Genomic DNA, 18413 nt, shown 5'->3' on the forward strand with positions numbered 1-18413 from the left:
ATACTATTATCCATGCCTGGCTCCGTCGTCACATTACTATCAAATACCAGAATGCCGTAAGAATTCCTGGCGCTCCCGTTTGAACTCTGCCGAAGGATGTTTGTATTCATGAACGAGTGCGTCGGCTTATCCGTATTAATTGACTTGCTCCGGAATCGTCAGTCCCGTGTCAGGAGCAACGATACCGTACGCGTCGTTCGCTCCGACCGACGATGTTAATCGCGTCTGTATCGATTAAGATCGACCTGGCGCGAAACGAATGTCAATCGATGGCTGTCTTGTAAATGTCACCGTCCGCGACTGGTGGGCTAGACAAACAAAGAAACTCGCCTCGCGACCAGATAATCGCGAATAAGAAAACGCGCGGTGGGTAGCGAATATGGCACGACTTATATGCATCGGTGCGTTGTACATGCAACGGGCAAGGTAGGACAGTCGCCTTGCAGCATTAGTCACCGTTCGACTCGCGGCTATGTAACAGCCCTGAAATTTCGTTTTCGTTCTGATCGCTTGGTATCGTCGACGTGGCGAATTCCCACCAGGAAATACGCGAAATTTATCCTCACGTCCCGCTCGATCGCCGAACCTGAAACGTGATCGCGTGCAGCGGGCGAAAAAGTGCATGCAGTGGGTGAAACAGTGCATACGGGTCGGAGTGCGCCACACAGCCGCGTGCAAACGCACAGAAGCGACGTGAAAGTGATCGTCGCCTTGTATATCGTTCGTTATTGTGTTTATGAAATGTTGCCTTGTTTATAATTTATTTTGCCAGCTGATTTTATATTGCTCGCCTCGTCGAACTGAACTGTATTATATTCTTATATTGGCCGCTGTAATACAGACGCGATAGTCGCGATACATGTTATTTGCATACTAACTTTATCCTTGATCTTTTCCTGTTCTTGTTAGTTGAATTAACTGCTTCTTAACTTTTTCAATACAATATTGTATCCTTTATTATACGAAGACTAGGTATCATTCTTTTTAAATATAGTTTTTTAATTTTTATTTAACACAGATTTATCGTAGAGGTCGCATTATGCCTTGTTTAAACTGGTTCAGTTACTCCAATTCAGAGAATTTTGCTTCAGTGGAATTAAATGAATGCAACTCAAGAGTCCTGAATTCGAGTACCTGATACTTGACTAATCTGCGTTCGACAGGTTACAACGCTTGCGATTAATTAGGAAATATTTCCTTTCCCTTGGCAAGAGATTGCAAAGTTTTGAGACACGCTTCAAATGTTGTTCGGATTGAAAATTAGAAGGTAGGAATAGTGGCGCCATTTCCCCAAAGAAATCAGCGTAATTGCAAATGGTCGGAATACGTAACGTAACGCCCGACTTGCACCGCGAAGCGTTCCATCAGCATCAAATCCGCGCCGACGTTCTTCGAGAACGGAGATTAATGGTGAACATTAGATGGGTACGTGGTTGTTCGTCAAACGGTTCCTGCAACGTGGCTGCGAGACGCCGCTTCTCCTCGTATGTAGCAAGTGTTTGTGCAATGGCGTAGGTGCATATCGGTATCCGTTTCACGCGTGACGAGTGCTAAAGCTGCATAACGTGTTCAGATTTCAATGGCGATAAAACTTTATGCAAATCGCGGAATGACGGCCAATTAGTTTCTTCGCAATAATGGGCATTTACGTTTCCGCTGGTTTTTGAGAGGGAACGTGCAATTTAACACCTCATTGCCATAATTTCGAATTTGATAGAAACGGGTGTACTAGAAGCTATATGAAATGATATGGTTTCTGTTAAATGGAGAAATATTGCCCCAAATCAAGAACATTCTTTTTGTGAATTTGTGGTGTATGACAATCAAGACCTTAATTAATTAATTATGTAAACGATATCTGAAGAGAAATTGATTTTTTCTCCTCTGTTTTCACCTTCAAACAGAGAATCTTAATGCTCCTTTAAAATCTGGATTATTTTAATTTTTATATTTTTACATATTCTTATGTGTATTATTTATGTTTTATAGTTGTATGTTTTTTTCTTGTTATTATTCGTGTTTCTTTTTATTACGAGTTTTTCTTCCAGTCATTATTCTTGTGTACCAGAGGGTTTTTGTAGTCTGTGAGATGGAATAAGAAAGAAACGGTGGTAGATAGACAAAAAATGAGGAAAGCATTTAATCGTCATCTAATTATTCCAAATTTAGTTCAAAGTGATATCGACATACAGTACCGTTCATAAATATTCAAACGATGTCGTATGTTAAGAAAAATACAGGCTTCTTTCTAATAACTGATGTATGTTCTTTACATTTCTTTTCTATTTCTATTACATCTTAAAATTAAGTATATAACAATCATAGTAAATTGTATTTTTAGCAATAACTATTACTTAGTCTAAGCAATAAATATCGGTTGCTACCACTAAATTTACAATTTTCCAAACTTGTGAACTCATGCAAATACTTATGTGCAGTACTGTACATAATTCCTACTCGTAGTTTCACTGCAATATCAAATTTTTTGTTGCCCACATTTTTCAAAATTGACATAAAAAAGTAATCAAACGACTTATTATTCATGTTAGCCTTTCGGAATAATTCTACTCGAATAATTCTGAAATCCAATTCAACGATAGATTACGCAGGCTTAAATCCACTGAATTCGGTTAATCTTGATTTAGAGGCTCGACACAAAGGACTTTCCGTCTCTAAGCCAAGGGGTGTGCCTCGGCAAACGGTGATTACCGATCGTGGACCAGTTCCTTCCGCGTTGAATAGGTAGCAATGCTAGATAGATAACGGACGCGACTGCATCCCTGGCCTGCAATAAAACAATGAAGGCGAACCTGTGCCCGGCTGGGACGTCTCCTCGTGACTGACGTGGACCGTGTAAAATTACACGGTAATCTCGATTGGAGGCAATGATCTTATCGAGGCGTGGAAAAACAGGCGTGCATGCAGATTGCGCAAGGTGTAACGGACGCGTGACGTTTCCGGAAAGCCTGGGAGTATCCTCGAGGCGGTCCCGAGCGGTGCACGCGAATCGCGACTCCACGGATGATCGATTTCTGCGAGGGCTTAACGTACAACCAGCACTCGCCGAAGAAAATCACAGAGTTCGATGGTAAAAACGCCGAGGCATGCGACGCTTTCAATACGACGCGAACTATTTCTCCGCCTTTGTGCATGGTAGCCTTATATCACCCGTGTTCCAGGGCCCGTTGCATTGTGTAATATTCTGAAATAACAATATTGTAACTGCGGCACGTCGTTCCCTTAAAGCGTTGGAAACCGTGAACGCTGTATTTGAGAGCTGGAAAAAATGGGTAATTGGAGAGAAAGGAAATTGTTACAGCTGGAGCACGAAGAGTTTAACTTTTTTCCTCGTATTTTGGAGAATGAAATATTTAGATCGTGAGATTTATTATTCGTCCCTTTGGAAAGGAAATTGTTATTGCTTCTATAGGCTATGGGATTAAACCAAAAAGCTGAACTTGTATTGTACAATGAAGATTTGTTTTATTTAACTCTGTGTAATGTTTCTTTGAATTCTGCTAGAACAAGGAATATTTTTCTAAAAAGAAAGTAAATTGAAACTATAGTTCTGTAAGTTTAGTTTTATGCAAAAATTAATGTTAAAAATCTCAGCTGTTCTATTGTGGAGCTTTTGTTCTGGTCTGTCTAATACCTGCTACTTCTACTGTTTATATTTTAGTTCTATTAATAATTATATTCTAGTTTAAAGTAGAATTATATTCTAGTAGACAAAGTAGACGAAAATGTGTTACTGACCTCTACCTTACATTATCTAACTAAAACACAAGACACATTGTTAAGAAAGTGAATACCTCACTAACCCAAAAATTCCCTTTCCGAGCAATTACATTTCTCATTCGTTTGAATAATAGATCTTCCCCCCACGCGATCCGTGTAATAACCTTAAGGGCCGATGATTTATCTTGTGTGAGAGGAATGTTGCATTTTAACGATGGTAGTTAAACATAAATGCTAAGGACTCGTGTTCAAGCTGACGAACATGTGTAGTGACTGCCAGTTAGACAGGGAATGCAACGAACACACCTACTGTCTCGTTCGTTTATTGTTCACTAATCCATGGGATTCTTGGGATACCTAAAGCTTTCACATGTAATGCATCAACGAAGGGTGTCAAGTAACGAAGCATGCACGATTTCAAGACCGAATAAAATAATGTCCTCGTCGCAGAGAGAAAAGCGAAAAGACTAATAAGCAAGGGTGCCAGCAGACGGTAGTGTGTCAACAATGGAACTTTTTAATTCGGTGAAAGTGCTCTTAGTCGTGGCTCTAGTACGATCGGAAGTGGACGATGTCGTTAACGCCGTCTCAATGGTAAGTAACTACTCTGTATGTCGGTCGTACGTACATGGATTACGCGTGACGGAATCTTTTATCATCGACATTGACAGTGCACGATGTAGGCATCGATCGGGCAACGTCTTATATTCATCAATTCCAATCGAGTATTACATAAACTTCCATTAATGTCTTCATCAATCAGTCTGCAATGAATCGCGTGGTTGCCATGATTGAATCCCATTTAATAGGCGGCTAAAGTAAGGGTTATACCCCTATATAGGAACGCGATGGTGGTTGATTATAATGATTTCGTCAAATACCATTATTTGGGTAGAAAGCGTATATAAATGAAAAATTAAACGTTTCCGCTAAATCGTTAACTTAACTGTTAGACTACTGGATAGTCATATCTGATTGTTTATTTTATAGGCTGAACATAAAGAATAAGAAATAAGTATATTTGCCGCTTAGGTAACGTTCAAGCGCACTAATAAATAAATTGGAGAAAATATGATCAAGCACTTACATAAATTGCAACGTACCTGCCTTATGACATTGCTGTCTCAAAATTGTGATCATAAAGTCTGCCACGTAAAACGCAATCGGGAAACTTGAAACAATCCATTGCATTAAATTATCCCAGTAGGAGAAATATGAAAAATAGAGAAAAATGAGAAATTCCTTGTTGCACGAATGGCAATTACTATTAATAAACGAGATACTTGTGCTGTACCGTTCTTGAGAGTGATAGGTACCTGTATCGGTTTCAATTCCGAGATAAATCAAGGAGAAAGGAATGCATGTGGCGTACAGTGAATCTTTACAGTGCTTTCATCTCATAATCGATCTTTTTATCGGGATCAAGTCGTAGTTGCAACAGCTGGTGGTACAGGTGTGGCTCATTTGAATATTATGTGGAACAGCTGGTCTACTGCTTCTCAAACGCATTGTCCTTCGTTCTACGAAACCAATAAGTCTTCTTGGGTGTAACTACTATTCTATTAAGATATCGGGCATTCACGTGCAGTATATTTCAAAAATTGATAGAGTTCTGTTAACTAAATAGTCAACCATGAAGTGTACTCAATTTTTATTGAAAATTAATTATGATTAATATAACTTTGGTGAAGTCATACTTTACATTTTATGCTTAAATCTAGAAATTATTTCTTTTAGCATTATTAAAAGCATTATTAAAAATTCAGTGATTTAGCTTACAAAAAATACCAATGGACATGGTAATCCTTTTTAAAATAAGATTAAGTACAGTTTATAATATAGACAATGTATAGATAATGTATTAAGAGCCTCGTAACGTTCGTCAAAATAAGCTTCTGTTCTTGAGAAATTTCAATTTAAAGTTTTATTATAACACTGTAGTGCATTTTTTTAATTTTAAATTTTCGTCACATTCACAAATTTTACGTAATTTTGAGAAACAAACTTGATTTACACTTTTGAAAGCTGACACGAAACTTTTTTCTACATACTCCGAAATATAAACATCATCAGAAGTATACATATATACGACTAACAAAGTGTCTACATTGAACATTGCCTATATTTTTAGCAAAACTTTAAAATGAAATTTCTCAAGAACAAGAACCCATTTTGACGAATGGTATGAAGATTTTATTACACTATGTATATACCACAAATTACATCCAGTTTTATTCAAAAAGCGATTTCCACGCTCGTGAGCTCTCCTTGTTAGAAACACTATTCCTCATTATTCGTACTTTAGAAATCAGTTTCTAAGTATCACTCATTATCCACCACAGAATTTGTCCGACTCGATATTGCTTCACTCTATTAACGTAGAATATGTCAAGCCCGAATCGTTTAACCATTCTAGCTATCTCAGCGCCATGACAATATCCTGAGACATCGGTTTCCAGCTCCGTCGGTCTCAGATGCAATTCGGACTGGTTCGTGCACCGGCTTCTCCATATATGCACCGACAATCGTTGCGTGTTCTTGCTCTCTCGAAGCAACCGCAGAACTTTGTCTCATAAAATTATTCACTTCCAAGAACTGGCGCGCATCCTTGCGCTATCCCGAAACAAGGATGCGATGGATCGCAAATAAGGAGCTGCCGGGAACGATCCAATTCGGTACGAACTTCGGTCTGGGTGACTCTGAAAAAGGAGGAAGTCGCGGTCGGGACACGTGTACTCGACGGAATCACGAGCAAAGTTCTCCTCGTTTTCAATGAATCAAAGGGAATTGCATCGCTGTTACGATAAACGGGCCACGCCCGTTGTTGCGACAGAGGAGAAAGAAGAAAGAATAGGGGGCAAAGTGAAAGAGAGAGGTAACCCCGAAGCGGTAACGAAGCTATATAGTACTGGGTCACGATGCCTTCGAGTCCGACTTACAGCCACATGAAAAACCCCGAACTCTCACGTCTTACTGCTTCGCGGGGCTCGATGTCAGGATGCATTGCCTCGACTTTATTGCGTTCTGTTTCGTGGCGAAATTTCATGCTTTAGATAGCACTCTGTACAAGGACAGTCGATAATAAGTGGTATAAATCTGGAGGGGTGATTTTACATGTCAAAATGAGGCATGAAATGAGATGAGGTTCCGTGAAATTGTATTTGAGTCTGCATTTGCAAGGTATTAATTATTAAAGGTGCATTTAATATGCGTCTGAAATATGTCTGACTGGCGGTCTTATTCTACTGAGGCGTATTAGGCTAGGCGCGACGAAATCAGTAGAATAAGTCAATAGTAAAGGTAATCAGACACGTTTCGTGATATTTCAGACGTTTTTTCAAAAATTAATTTTATCATTCATTCTTTTTATATTATTTTGCCTTATTAGAATTATTTACTTAAGCTTCTGATATTTATCAAATACCTTGTATATGTACTACTTGGAAAAGATATTTCAATAATATTGGTTTTCGTTGCGCATGCCATTTGTAAATTCTAAAGTATATTTATTTATTACATGAATCTTCTATTTTATTTAATAATAGTGAGTTATTGGTGACTCAGGAGATATAAACTATATCAATATTATTTTTTAATTTACTTGGAATTATTTTTTAACATCTATTTCGAGATGTGAAAGGAAGGAATCTCCTAGTGCATAATTGAAGAGAAAGGTGAAAAATATCCCCCACGTTTTAAATTGTTCAACCAACACGAAATTACATAGTATCATCGGTACTGATGAATGCACGGCTGCGTTTACAATAGAATCTGTTTAAAGCTGCTATCGTGAATCTTTGTACTATACCTAGCTCGTCATTGCTTCATTTCTGCTCGTCCTATAATCCAACTATAATGACGTACGCGCAAAGATTACTCGGATGATACGAATTGTGTTACTTGCTCTGATTGTATCATGTTGGATCAACGTTCGAGTGGCTCGTTGGGAGAATTGAATCGAAAGTACGTAAAAAGTATGTATCGAAATGGATGTACGTGCTTGTAAACTGAAGCGAATACACGTACACATCGCACTGGAGTAATTTCAATGCATGTGCCGGCTCCATAAATGATTCTCTGTTATCGAACACCTTTTTTCTAATACAACAAAAAATATTGAAACATTGTGTTCACAGGATCGAGCCAGAAACGGATCTGAAAGATTCACATCCACCACCACGTTGACAGTAAACATCAGAGACGATGACGATCAAGATCCCTCCTTCATCTATCAAGGTTGCATGCTTCTCGATGGCGCCTGTATTAATCCTGAATATTCAGCATCAGTACGTACATTCTTTTTACTTTTCGTACACATAAAACGTTTATACGTAAGGTTGTTCCTTAATTAAAGAATACGAACGTTCGCGTTTGATAACCGGTATGAACCGATATAAATCTTTAGTTATCATTCACCATTTCGAAACTAATGAACCAGACCTGACGCCAGTGAACATTATCGGTCGCTGTAAAATGAAAGACACTCCTCCAATTCTCTGTCTTCAATATGCGACCGATTTCTTTCTTTTTAAATCTATGGCGACATGGTTCTAAACGTTCGACGAACCGGTTCCATGCATTGTGATTTTTGTTTGCCAGGTATCGAGCGGCGTGCTATCCGGGATACTCAATATATCGCCGGAGAAAATACAAGCTGTTGATATGGACAGCATAAACGCACCCATACATTACTCCTTCTTAAGCGGCAACCCACCAAATTATCGGGAGTTCTTCGAAATAAATCCGAACACGGGTGCTGTGAAGCAAATTAAGGCAGTTGACACCACGGTGACGAAGAAATTCGATATTATTATTAAGGTAAGCGCTGTCGAAAGCTGTACGTAGTTTCAGCTTCGATATAAAAAGGTATCAAGAGCCAGGCAGCAAAAAGAATACTCAGGAAAAGAAAAGATAAAAACAACGAAAAAGTAGAATTAAGTAAAAAGTACACTTGCCTTCAAAAGTATCAGAACACTTGTATGTATTTGAGAAAAGTTTTAAAATCAGTAACAAATAACACTTAAAATGCCTAAAATTTACGAGATATGCGTCTGATTTATTCTGCTACTGACGTGCACTAGCCTGGTGAAACACAGCGAAATTAGTAGAATATGTCTCAAGTCAGACACAGAGTGATTAGTAGAATAACTCATAAATCAGGCACAGAGAAATCAGTAGAATAACTCCCCAGGTAGATATAGTAACCCCAGTAGAATAAGTTCCAAGTCAGACAAAGAGATAAGTAGAATTAGGCTTCAGACAGACACAGAGAAATCAGTAGAGAATAAATTCCAACTTGGGTCTCAAAAATTGAGACTCCCAATTCAGATACAGAGGAATCAGTAGAATAAGTTCCAAGTCAGACACAGCGAAATCTCATTTTGTTTTAGTATCTAAAATCATCCTTTAAAATTTTTGATCATTGACTATTTATATTGCAAAACTGCAACATTGAAAACACTAAGTGTCCTAATACTTTTGTACGGGGGTGTAAGTAATACGAGGTGAAATAAGAAGAATAAACTAAGCCTGAATAAAATCAGAAATAATAATTAGTAGGGAAGTAAGGACGAGTAGGTAGAAGGCAAGAAAATTAGAACAGAGATAAGTAGAAATTGAATCAGGATTAGGTCAATGTCAGACAATTAATATAGAAATGTGTTAATAGAGACAGTATCTAAAATGAATACATGCTGCAAATTACTTGTAAAGGAAGCAGTGAATTAAGAATGTGAAAATAGATAAGATTACCATCAATGCAGACTAACATAAGAAAATCCCAAACCTAAAGAATACAATGAAGTTTACGAATACCTCGTTATATACTGATACTAAAGTGTGTTAAAGGAAACTAAACTTAGTATCAGGTAATAAGATACAACAATGCCAAGTATCTAGGCCGATAAAGGTCTATAAAACTGTATTTGTTTCGCCCATAGGCTGTGGAGGTATCTGAGACTAAGCGATCGGCTACAGCTAAATTGACTATTACCGTGAAGCCAGTTGACAGCAATCCTCCAATTATAATAGCGTCGGACGCCGAGGGCTTCGTTGATGAGAACGCCCCGATCGGAACAAAGGTTATCGACAAAAATGGCGTTCCTATAGTGCTCACCGTTTCAGACGCTGATTTGGTAAGTCTAATCTGTGAACTTGATCTTCTCTCGTTCAACGAGCCGTGAACGAGATACGAATCGACCGTTTAATTCACCTCATTGTTAGCGAATAACGTTCCTGTTTATCCGTTACACGGAATATGATGCGAAAAACTTGAAAAATCGTTGAAAGTCAATAAGAAGAGATCGAGTAGCGAAGATAGGAATGGGAATATGCCACACATTTTAAAGTAGCTTCTTAGGAGGTGGAGAAGTCAATTATCTAGGACATTTCGCTGATTTTTTGCTACAGAGACTTTGGCGAGGATCTGCTAATGGGGTTAATATGATTTCCTGAACGAATTTTAAAGTTATAAAGCTATTAAGCTTCGTCTCTTTCAATTAAGAGTCAAACGAAGGTGCCAGGATAGAAATTTTTTATGTTTTAATTCAGTTGGGTAATTTTCACTTGAAACACGTATAATATTTTTATTTTCCGCCAGAAATACGCGGAGAGGAAATGTAAAAAGTTTGACAGACGTAATAGCAGTCCTATTAGTTAAGCGCGTCTGACCTCAGGGAATCCATTTCTACTCGCCCGTACGACGCTTCATATATTATGTTTTAAATTAGATTTAAATTAGAATTTCCTTCCAATCGAAACACCCATTCACTCTACCAAATGAAAGTACATACCATCAGGAGCGCACTACGAAGTCACATGTTATTTGAAGTAACATTTCAAATTACATTCATTCGAAAGTGGTCAGCCCCGATACCCATCGTTATCATTAAAAGTAACGGTCGTTTCGACACGTAGCTTTCGAATTAAGCCGAACGTAAAATTCTCGAGTAGCAGTACTGGACGACAGGAGTCCTCATTTTCACGAAAATTCTCCATATCCTCAAGTAGATTAGCATATACCCTGAACGTTCCATTTGTGCCAAGGCAACGATAGTGTCCCGGAAATTATAGGGTTAAAATTGCATGGTACCGACAACCCGTTTGTGGCGAAACTGTTCAGGCTGGACCACATGTTAATGAGATTCGTTTTTGGTAGCGTTATTACACGAAAACGACACATATAAAAACGTTAACGTGCCAACAATTACACTGGAATAACATACTCTCGTTTATTTAAATACGAAATTCATTTAAATATCACCTATTTTTGTAGAATTAAATATTAGTGTATGAATAAAAAATAATATCTAGGGCCCAGAGGATCCAAAGCCTGCATACACTTTCGAGCTGACCACCAGCTTCTTTGCAATCGACCCTTCGGGAGTGTTGGTCGTGAACGAAGAAAATTTAGACCGTGATCCTCCGAGTCCTGGCCGCTTCCGGTTTCAAGTGGTGGCCAGGGAAAAAATGGGTGTCGCGGCTTCTGCGCCATTATCGTTCGTTGTAACACTGAACGACGTTAATGATAATGCTCCTATGCTTCCCATGACGGCTCCTATCACTGTGCAAGCTGGAGAAACAAAGAGAGTAGTAACAAAGGTGAGTAGACATTTACTGCAACTAATTTCATGACGTCGAACAGGAAAGAGCCTTTGAGTCTTGCGGCAGGGTCATTATCGAAAATAGAAAACGTTTATTACTGGTAACAATTCGAGTACCGTTAGTTTCTTCTTCGGTCGTAACTAAAGTAATCCTGGTATTCGTATTTTTCAAAGATACTTTGTGTTTTTTTTTCGCGAAATCAAATCGATTTTGTCGATTATTTATATATATATAATTCCACAGAAGCTGAGAAAAGCCTACTAAATTTTCGCTATGATCGCTGCTCGAGTTCTAGAGAAAATTACCATGATATTTATGAACGCAGTCAAGAATCGTTTAGACTTATGAGAGAGGATTTCGTTAAAGTATATTTCCAGGAAAACGATAAGAAGCGTTCTAGTTTAAGAATCTTTAGATTACTATGCGGAAATGATATGCATTTTTATGAACCTGTTTATCAGTTACGCGATACAAATAGGAAAAATATTTAAAGTGTTCATAAATCCAGTATAATATCATGTTATAATTTCATTTATTATTTCTTTGAAAGTTCAATACTAGCCATATTAAGATACAATTATTATTTCTTTAAAAAAACAATACTAGTTATATTAAAACACAATTTGAAATTTGTACGATACAATCGTATTAAAATTATTCAATTCAATACTCAATTTATCAGTGGAAAATAATTGAATTATGTTCGAAAATACGTCAGGTGGAGGCAACGGACAATGACGAAGGAGAGAACGCCGAAATAACGTACAGTATTTACCACGTTTCGAATAATGGCCTGCATAAGTTTAAAATCGATCCAAAAACCGGTGTCATCGAGTCAGTGAGAAAGCTGAACGCAGGGGAACAGTATAGCATCACGGTCCAAGCGACTGACAAAGGTGGGAAGTATTCGCAAACTATTGTCGAGGTGAACGTCATTCCCGGGCCCAATACTAGGAGCCCCGTGTTCCAACAATCTGTGTACGAAGTGCAGGTTAGCGAGGGAGCTTCAATTAATTCTACAGTCGCTACAATTACGGTGAGTATCCGTAATTACTTTGTCAGTGAGTTATCACTTGAATCGAGCTCCAATTTGTGCATGTCGATCTGTTTATTGAACTGCTTCACTTGCAGGCGGAAACTTCAAACAATGAAAGCATTGCTTTCAATTGCAAATCACTTCTCGCAGTCATTTTTGAGATTAAATTATGACTATTTGTATAAATTTTCCATAAATCTTCATTGTTATACGTATTAGCCGTGCATGTTCCGCAATAACAATAGAAACTCTTGAAAAAGTTTCTCGTTCTCTGATAATAAGATTACGCAATCGTATTGATTGTGAGGGGCAACAATTCGAATGTCGCTTAAAATAAAATTTATTTTATATCTTAGTAACTATTTATTTTAGATCTTATTTAGTATAATGCCTTTTTATGTAGAATTTAATGCTTTATGCGAATTCTGAGAGAAATATTAACGATTGCATTTAAAAGACTGAAAGTGACATTTATATCTTGATAAAAAAGCAAAATCATAAAATCGATTACAATACTACATGCCCCCATGGAGACCATGTAACTTTTATTTGAAATATTTTTTCGAGCAATAAATAATTCATGAGTTATTTGATGTCAAGTTATGAGACTCACCCTGTATCGAATATAATTATCACTTTTTCAAATTTTAACCTTTAACTACGGACACCCAATTTGTAAATACACAAATATTGATTGAAACGTATTCATATTAAATATTTTTTAAATTAATATGATGTTAAATCGAATGTAGAAATAAAATATGACATGAATTACCAACTTTCATTACAAAGGCTTTGATGTTTAAATAAAAACAGTAACAAAAATATATCATGCGGACATACCAGGCTATATCTATATCAATAGTTAAAAATTACAATCTTCTGAATTTTGAACTTGCAAATTTTTTAATACATTTACATTTGTGTAGCCTCAATCCTTGTAGCCTTAATCACATATTATTAGAAATTGTAGTTGAACTGTTCACAATGTATTAAATTTCCAAATTTTCAAATTTTTTAAAAAGTTCAAGTCTCAGTCGCTCTTCTATTCCATGCTTATCGTTATTGTAGTAACTAGGACTTATCCTGAATAAAGAAGATGGAGAATAATTGAGACCCAGTTAATCGAGATTCTACTGCCAAAGTCTGCACTTTGGCAACGCATGCATTTTCGGTAGAATCGTTTGTCCTACGTAACAAACAAGCCATCGATGTTAATTTACAGGCAGTTGACCCAGAAAATGATCCGGTATCGTACTCCATCGTTTCTGGGAACGACCTACGTCAATTTGCGATAGGCGACAAATCTGGCGTAATTACTGTTATAAGGAAGTTAGACAGGGAGGACCTAACTCGTTACCAGTTGGTGAGTTGTTCGAACACCGCCATAAAAGTTCTGCTTTCCGTTTTGCTACAAGGAAACGCAATCACTATTCTTCCTAACTAACTCCGCGGTAAATCATGGCCTTATCTGAGAACAATTTCTTCCGACAGTTGATAAAAGCGGAGGACTCTGGCGGTCTATTTAGCACCGCAACGGTGAACATCAAAGTGACCGATATTAACGACAAGAATCCAGAGTTCGTGGACCTCCCCTATGAGTTCACAGTAAAGGAGGGCGAGGCTCGAAAATTAATCGGTCGTGTTCACGCTGAGGACGCCGATGAAGGCATCAACGCTGAAATTACGTATTTCGCGCCAGACGATATTCCTTTCACGGTGGATCCCGAAACTGGAGATGTTCTGACTAAAATCGTGTTGGACTACGAGCAGAACGACGTAAGAGCTTGCTTCTTTGATTATTTCTGGAAGTCGGTGCTACTTGTTGCAAAGATTCTTTACAATTTTAGTTTTCTAACGTCAGCTAATTTTAATAAGAAATAATTGCATCGTCTTGGTTCAGGTTTCCTCGTATTTTAATATATATTTAAACGTAGGATATTAAAGAAATATTAGAAAATTAAGGTCATCATTTAATACTCATTTTCAGGAATATAAGTTCGTGGTTACTGCCAGAGATGGTGCTCCAGATTATCGTTTAGCTACTGCCACGGCGACGGTGAAAGTTATAGACGTCGAGGACGAGGTCCCTATTTTCCATCAAAGCAGTTATGAAGCTCGAGTCAAGGAAAATATGCCAGACTATACTGTGGTCCAAGTGACGGTGAGTTAGGCTTTCAGAAGATACGAGAAACATTGATCGTAACACTGATAACTATACTCAGTACTGAAAATAATCTCATTACACGTAAAAATTTAATGACCTCCGTTTTGGTTACCAATTTCTGTCGTGGTGGAAGGGACAGTGTAAATTCTGGACGAGTAGTCAACTTTCTGGTCGTTAAAGCAAACACGTTTAATTCCAGGCCGATGATCCGGATACAAAGAAGCAAATCACATACATGATCAAACAAGGGGATACCGAACTCTTCAGCATAGACCCCAAGACCGGAGTAATAAAAACCATTCGCGGCTTAGACTACGAGAGGGAGAGCCAACACATCCTCATAGTTGGCACAGTGGAAAACACGAGCGATTTGCCTGGTTCCACCACTCGAGTCATCGTTAATGTACAGGTAATGAGCGCATAGAATATTACTGTAACATCGCTTGTATCGTTCCCTTCCTTCACGGACGTTTAAGTTGTATCAAAGCAACATATTCCTTTCTCCTCTTTCTGTACTTAACATTATCGTGCCTCTACCACGTTCGCTATTATTACGAATTCTTGTGATTCATTATGACTTTGTTTATACCTGGTATGCTTATGTTCCCTTGTGATGATAGGATGTTAACGACATACCGCCAGTTTTCACGTTAATACCTCGTCCACTTACGTTAGACGACGATGTCCCCATTGGCACGACGGTCATTAATCTCATAGCAACGGATTCGGATGGAACCGCGCCTGGAAATCAAGTACGTACTTGTGATTCCTGACTAGCAATCTAGATGCAAGGAATTGTCTCTATCCTCCATTTGCCCGTAGGTGAGGTACGAAATTATTGGTCGAGGAATTGCGAGCAAGTATTTCGTCATCGACCCGGATAGTGGGGTACTTAGAATACGAGATGATCTACGTAAGGAAACGGACACTGATTATCAGGTACTGTAACACAGAAGTATTTTTATCCTGTTGGCAAAGATGGATTAAGGTTTTGTGAAGCCTAGGGCTGATATCGTACTAAGTTATTTCTTAGTTTCTGAGAGAATTTTGTAAAGGATATTTTCAATCCTTGAGTCATAGTAAACTCCAAAGCTCCACAATAAATGTCGTCTTTAAAGAAAGCTATTAATAAATCGAAAATGATTTTTTTTTCAAATATTTATAGAAATTTATTTTGGTATATAAAAAATGAGGCTCTTTAAAGATTGAAGCCTGGATCAAAAATAGAGTTTCCTTCAATCCAGACCTACTCGTAGGACTTGTACTCTCACATTTTGTTAAAAACAGTCTTAGCAATTCTATTAAGCAGAATTTGTTTAATTTATTCAATTTGTGTCTTATACGAGAATTACCACAACCTGGCTATTGTTAGCTTAGCGTACTGTCAGGGTCGAAGGGGTTTCTAAGTGATCGTAAATTTAGCCAAGAGTGCAAGGTTGTTGAACAACTGCACCCCAGATATCGAGGGGTCACGTTCTGTCACGTACGCAACAATCTGTCTTAGTCGTATCGATAAAAGTTTATTAATATGTATCAGGTGGATGTACGCGCTTACGATATGGGTGAACCACAATTGTCATCCGTGACAACTGTGCCCATCTACGTCCGTCACGTTGCCACGGTGCCACCAGAAATTGGTTTAGGCTTCGCAGAGAATTCTTACAACGTCGACGTGCCTGAAGACGCTGGCGACAATACACTCATCAAGATAATCACGATCATTAATAGTCATACTCACGATACAACGCCACTGAGGTGCGAGATTTACAGTGGCAACGAGGATGGGCTGTTCGAAGCAAACGTCACGGAGGAGCGGAACTGTGCGCTGAAGCTGAAGAAAGGGGCTTTGGATTACGAGACGACGGAGTCTTATCAAATCAAGATTAAGTTGGAATCTCTGTCGGGGCTATTGAATTCTGGCAGGAACACTACAATGGTACGTGAGACTAAAAGTTTAGGATTTTCTAATATTAGTTATTTGTTATTTATAGAAAATAGAGTGTTTCCAAAGTTAGATAATTATGATACTGTACTTCAAGACTTCAGATATTAAGTAATAGAAGGATGATATTTGATATTGTGTTTGTTAGTAAGGCATAAGTAAGCTGATACTTTAGCAGGGTATTATTGAACTCTTTGCTTTAAATATACCTACTAGGCCCCTTAAAAGCTTTCCTTTGTTAAATGAAGAACTGCGCCGAACTGAATACGTTTGCTTCAATAGTATTAATAGAATGATGCATAAAATTAATCATCTCAATCTGAAAATTGATATACAGTAGTTGATCAATTTATACACTCCTTGAAGATCTCTTTAAGTCGAATTTTAGTTTAAGTTATTTTCATTTTATTTTTATATACATATGTGCTTTTGTCTTATAATTCTGTGTCTTTGACTGTATATCTCTCCTACTTTTATATTTTCTTATGGCTGTCAAAGGGTTTGTACCTCGTAAATAAATTAACTAATTAAAATTAAATTAAAGTTATCTATTATTAAAGATTTGCATTAGTTACAACATTTAAACTAGACACTCTAGTTACATTACATATATACAGTATTATATCATCATTATATCTTTTTAGATTATTATATCTAGTTACATTACATTATATACAGTATTGTCTTGATACAAGCTCGCGATTTGGAGTCCAATAGAAGCTTAAGCAATCTATTCCTAAAGAGTAGAATAATAAAAAATCTATCACTAAAAATCAATTTTCACACCACGAGCGACTCGAGCTTGATTTCTTTAAGACAAAGATCACATGAAGTGAGAGAACAGTTCCAAGGAAACTTGAGTTCATCTTCGAGCTTCTATCCAAACAACACTCTAACTTTTTTATTTTTGCACCAAGAAGTCAATTTCGCATTAATTCTTCTAGGTGAAGATTCAAGTCCTCGATGTGAACGACAATAAACCGGAGTTCATCTTCCCAGAGAGTAATAAACAGTTGACGAGAGGACGTTACTTTGCCGCGATTCCACGGAGCGCGCCGTTTGGATCGACGGTAATCCAAGTTAAGGCACACGACAAAGATAACGGCAAGTACGGAAAGCTTGAATACAAAATCCACGGCGGACGAGGATCGCAGTATTTCGCCATGGATAGCTCTTCTGGAATAATCAGAACCACCGCAACGTTTGACAACGTGGACCCAGCGGAGCTTCCATTCAAGTTTGACGTTCCAGTTCGCGATAATCCTAATTCAACAGACAACTTCAACTCAATCGTCGTCCCAGTTATCGTGAATCTGATTGGAGAGGAGAATTTGATGATCCTTGTAGTTCAAGATGCCTCGCCCGACGTGCTACAAAAGGAAGCTGATAAAATAGCAGGTATCATCGGAGAGAAGAGTAGCCTGTTGATAGGTATCGACAGAGTCGCTGTCAGGAAGAATCTGACAAAGAATGGAACTGTGGAGACGTATCCGCAGGATTCTGATGTTTGGTTTTACGCGATCGATCCTGATACTGAAGCTATTTTGGATAGGAGCAGCTCGAGAATACAGAGGTGAGTTTTATATTTACACATAATTATGAAGAATTTAATGTTTGTCTGGAAGAAAACTTGAACGAATAATTAAACAATCTTTTTCTTACGATAATTATATGAAATCGTATTAAATCTTTGCGTACATGAATATTTTAATTTAATTGACATTTATTTATAATAATATCCTTCATTTATTTCTGTATATGCAAATAGTGGCATTTCTTTCCTGTTATTTCAATTTCCATCATTTCACATGATTCCTGAGATGCAGAAGTAATTGCAAGAAATTACAGAGCATAAAAATATTGTAGTCATCGTCACGTAACATGTCCTTAGTGTTTAGTGCACTTGCTTAACAATCCACACGCAGCTT

General features: G+C 37.8%; 1 protein-coding gene across 1 annotated transcript in view; it reads left to right on the plus strand.

Annotated features, from left to right (window-relative positions):
- The window catches only part of Cad99c (cadherin 99C), a 116420-nt gene that overhangs the window by 93382 nt on the left and 4625 nt on the right, over window positions 1–18413 (plus strand). The window contains exons 7-19 of the mRNA XM_076386068.1: window positions 7875–8024; window positions 8338–8556; window positions 9678–9872; window positions 11050–11337; window positions 12059–12376; window positions 13602–13742; window positions 13871–14155; window positions 14367–14540; window positions 14743–14952; window positions 15164–15295; window positions 15366–15482; window positions 16081–16479; window positions 17430–18058. Coding sequence (XP_076242183.1) covers window positions 7875–8024; window positions 8338–8556; window positions 9678–9872; window positions 11050–11337; window positions 12059–12376; window positions 13602–13742; window positions 13871–14155; window positions 14367–14540; window positions 14743–14952; window positions 15164–15295; window positions 15366–15482; window positions 16081–16479; window positions 17430–18058 — 3257 coding nt within the window. The remainder of the gene's footprint in view (window positions 1–7874; window positions 8025–8337; window positions 8557–9677; window positions 9873–11049; window positions 11338–12058; window positions 12377–13601; window positions 13743–13870; window positions 14156–14366; window positions 14541–14742; window positions 14953–15163; window positions 15296–15365; window positions 15483–16080; window positions 16480–17429; window positions 18059–18413) is intronic.

This window comes from Calliopsis andreniformis, chromosome 9, assembly GCF_051401765.1.
Source record: "Calliopsis andreniformis isolate RMS-2024a chromosome 9, iyCalAndr_principal, whole genome shotgun sequence".
Classification (NCBI taxonomy): Eukaryota; Metazoa; Arthropoda; class Insecta; order Hymenoptera; family Andrenidae; genus Calliopsis; species Calliopsis andreniformis.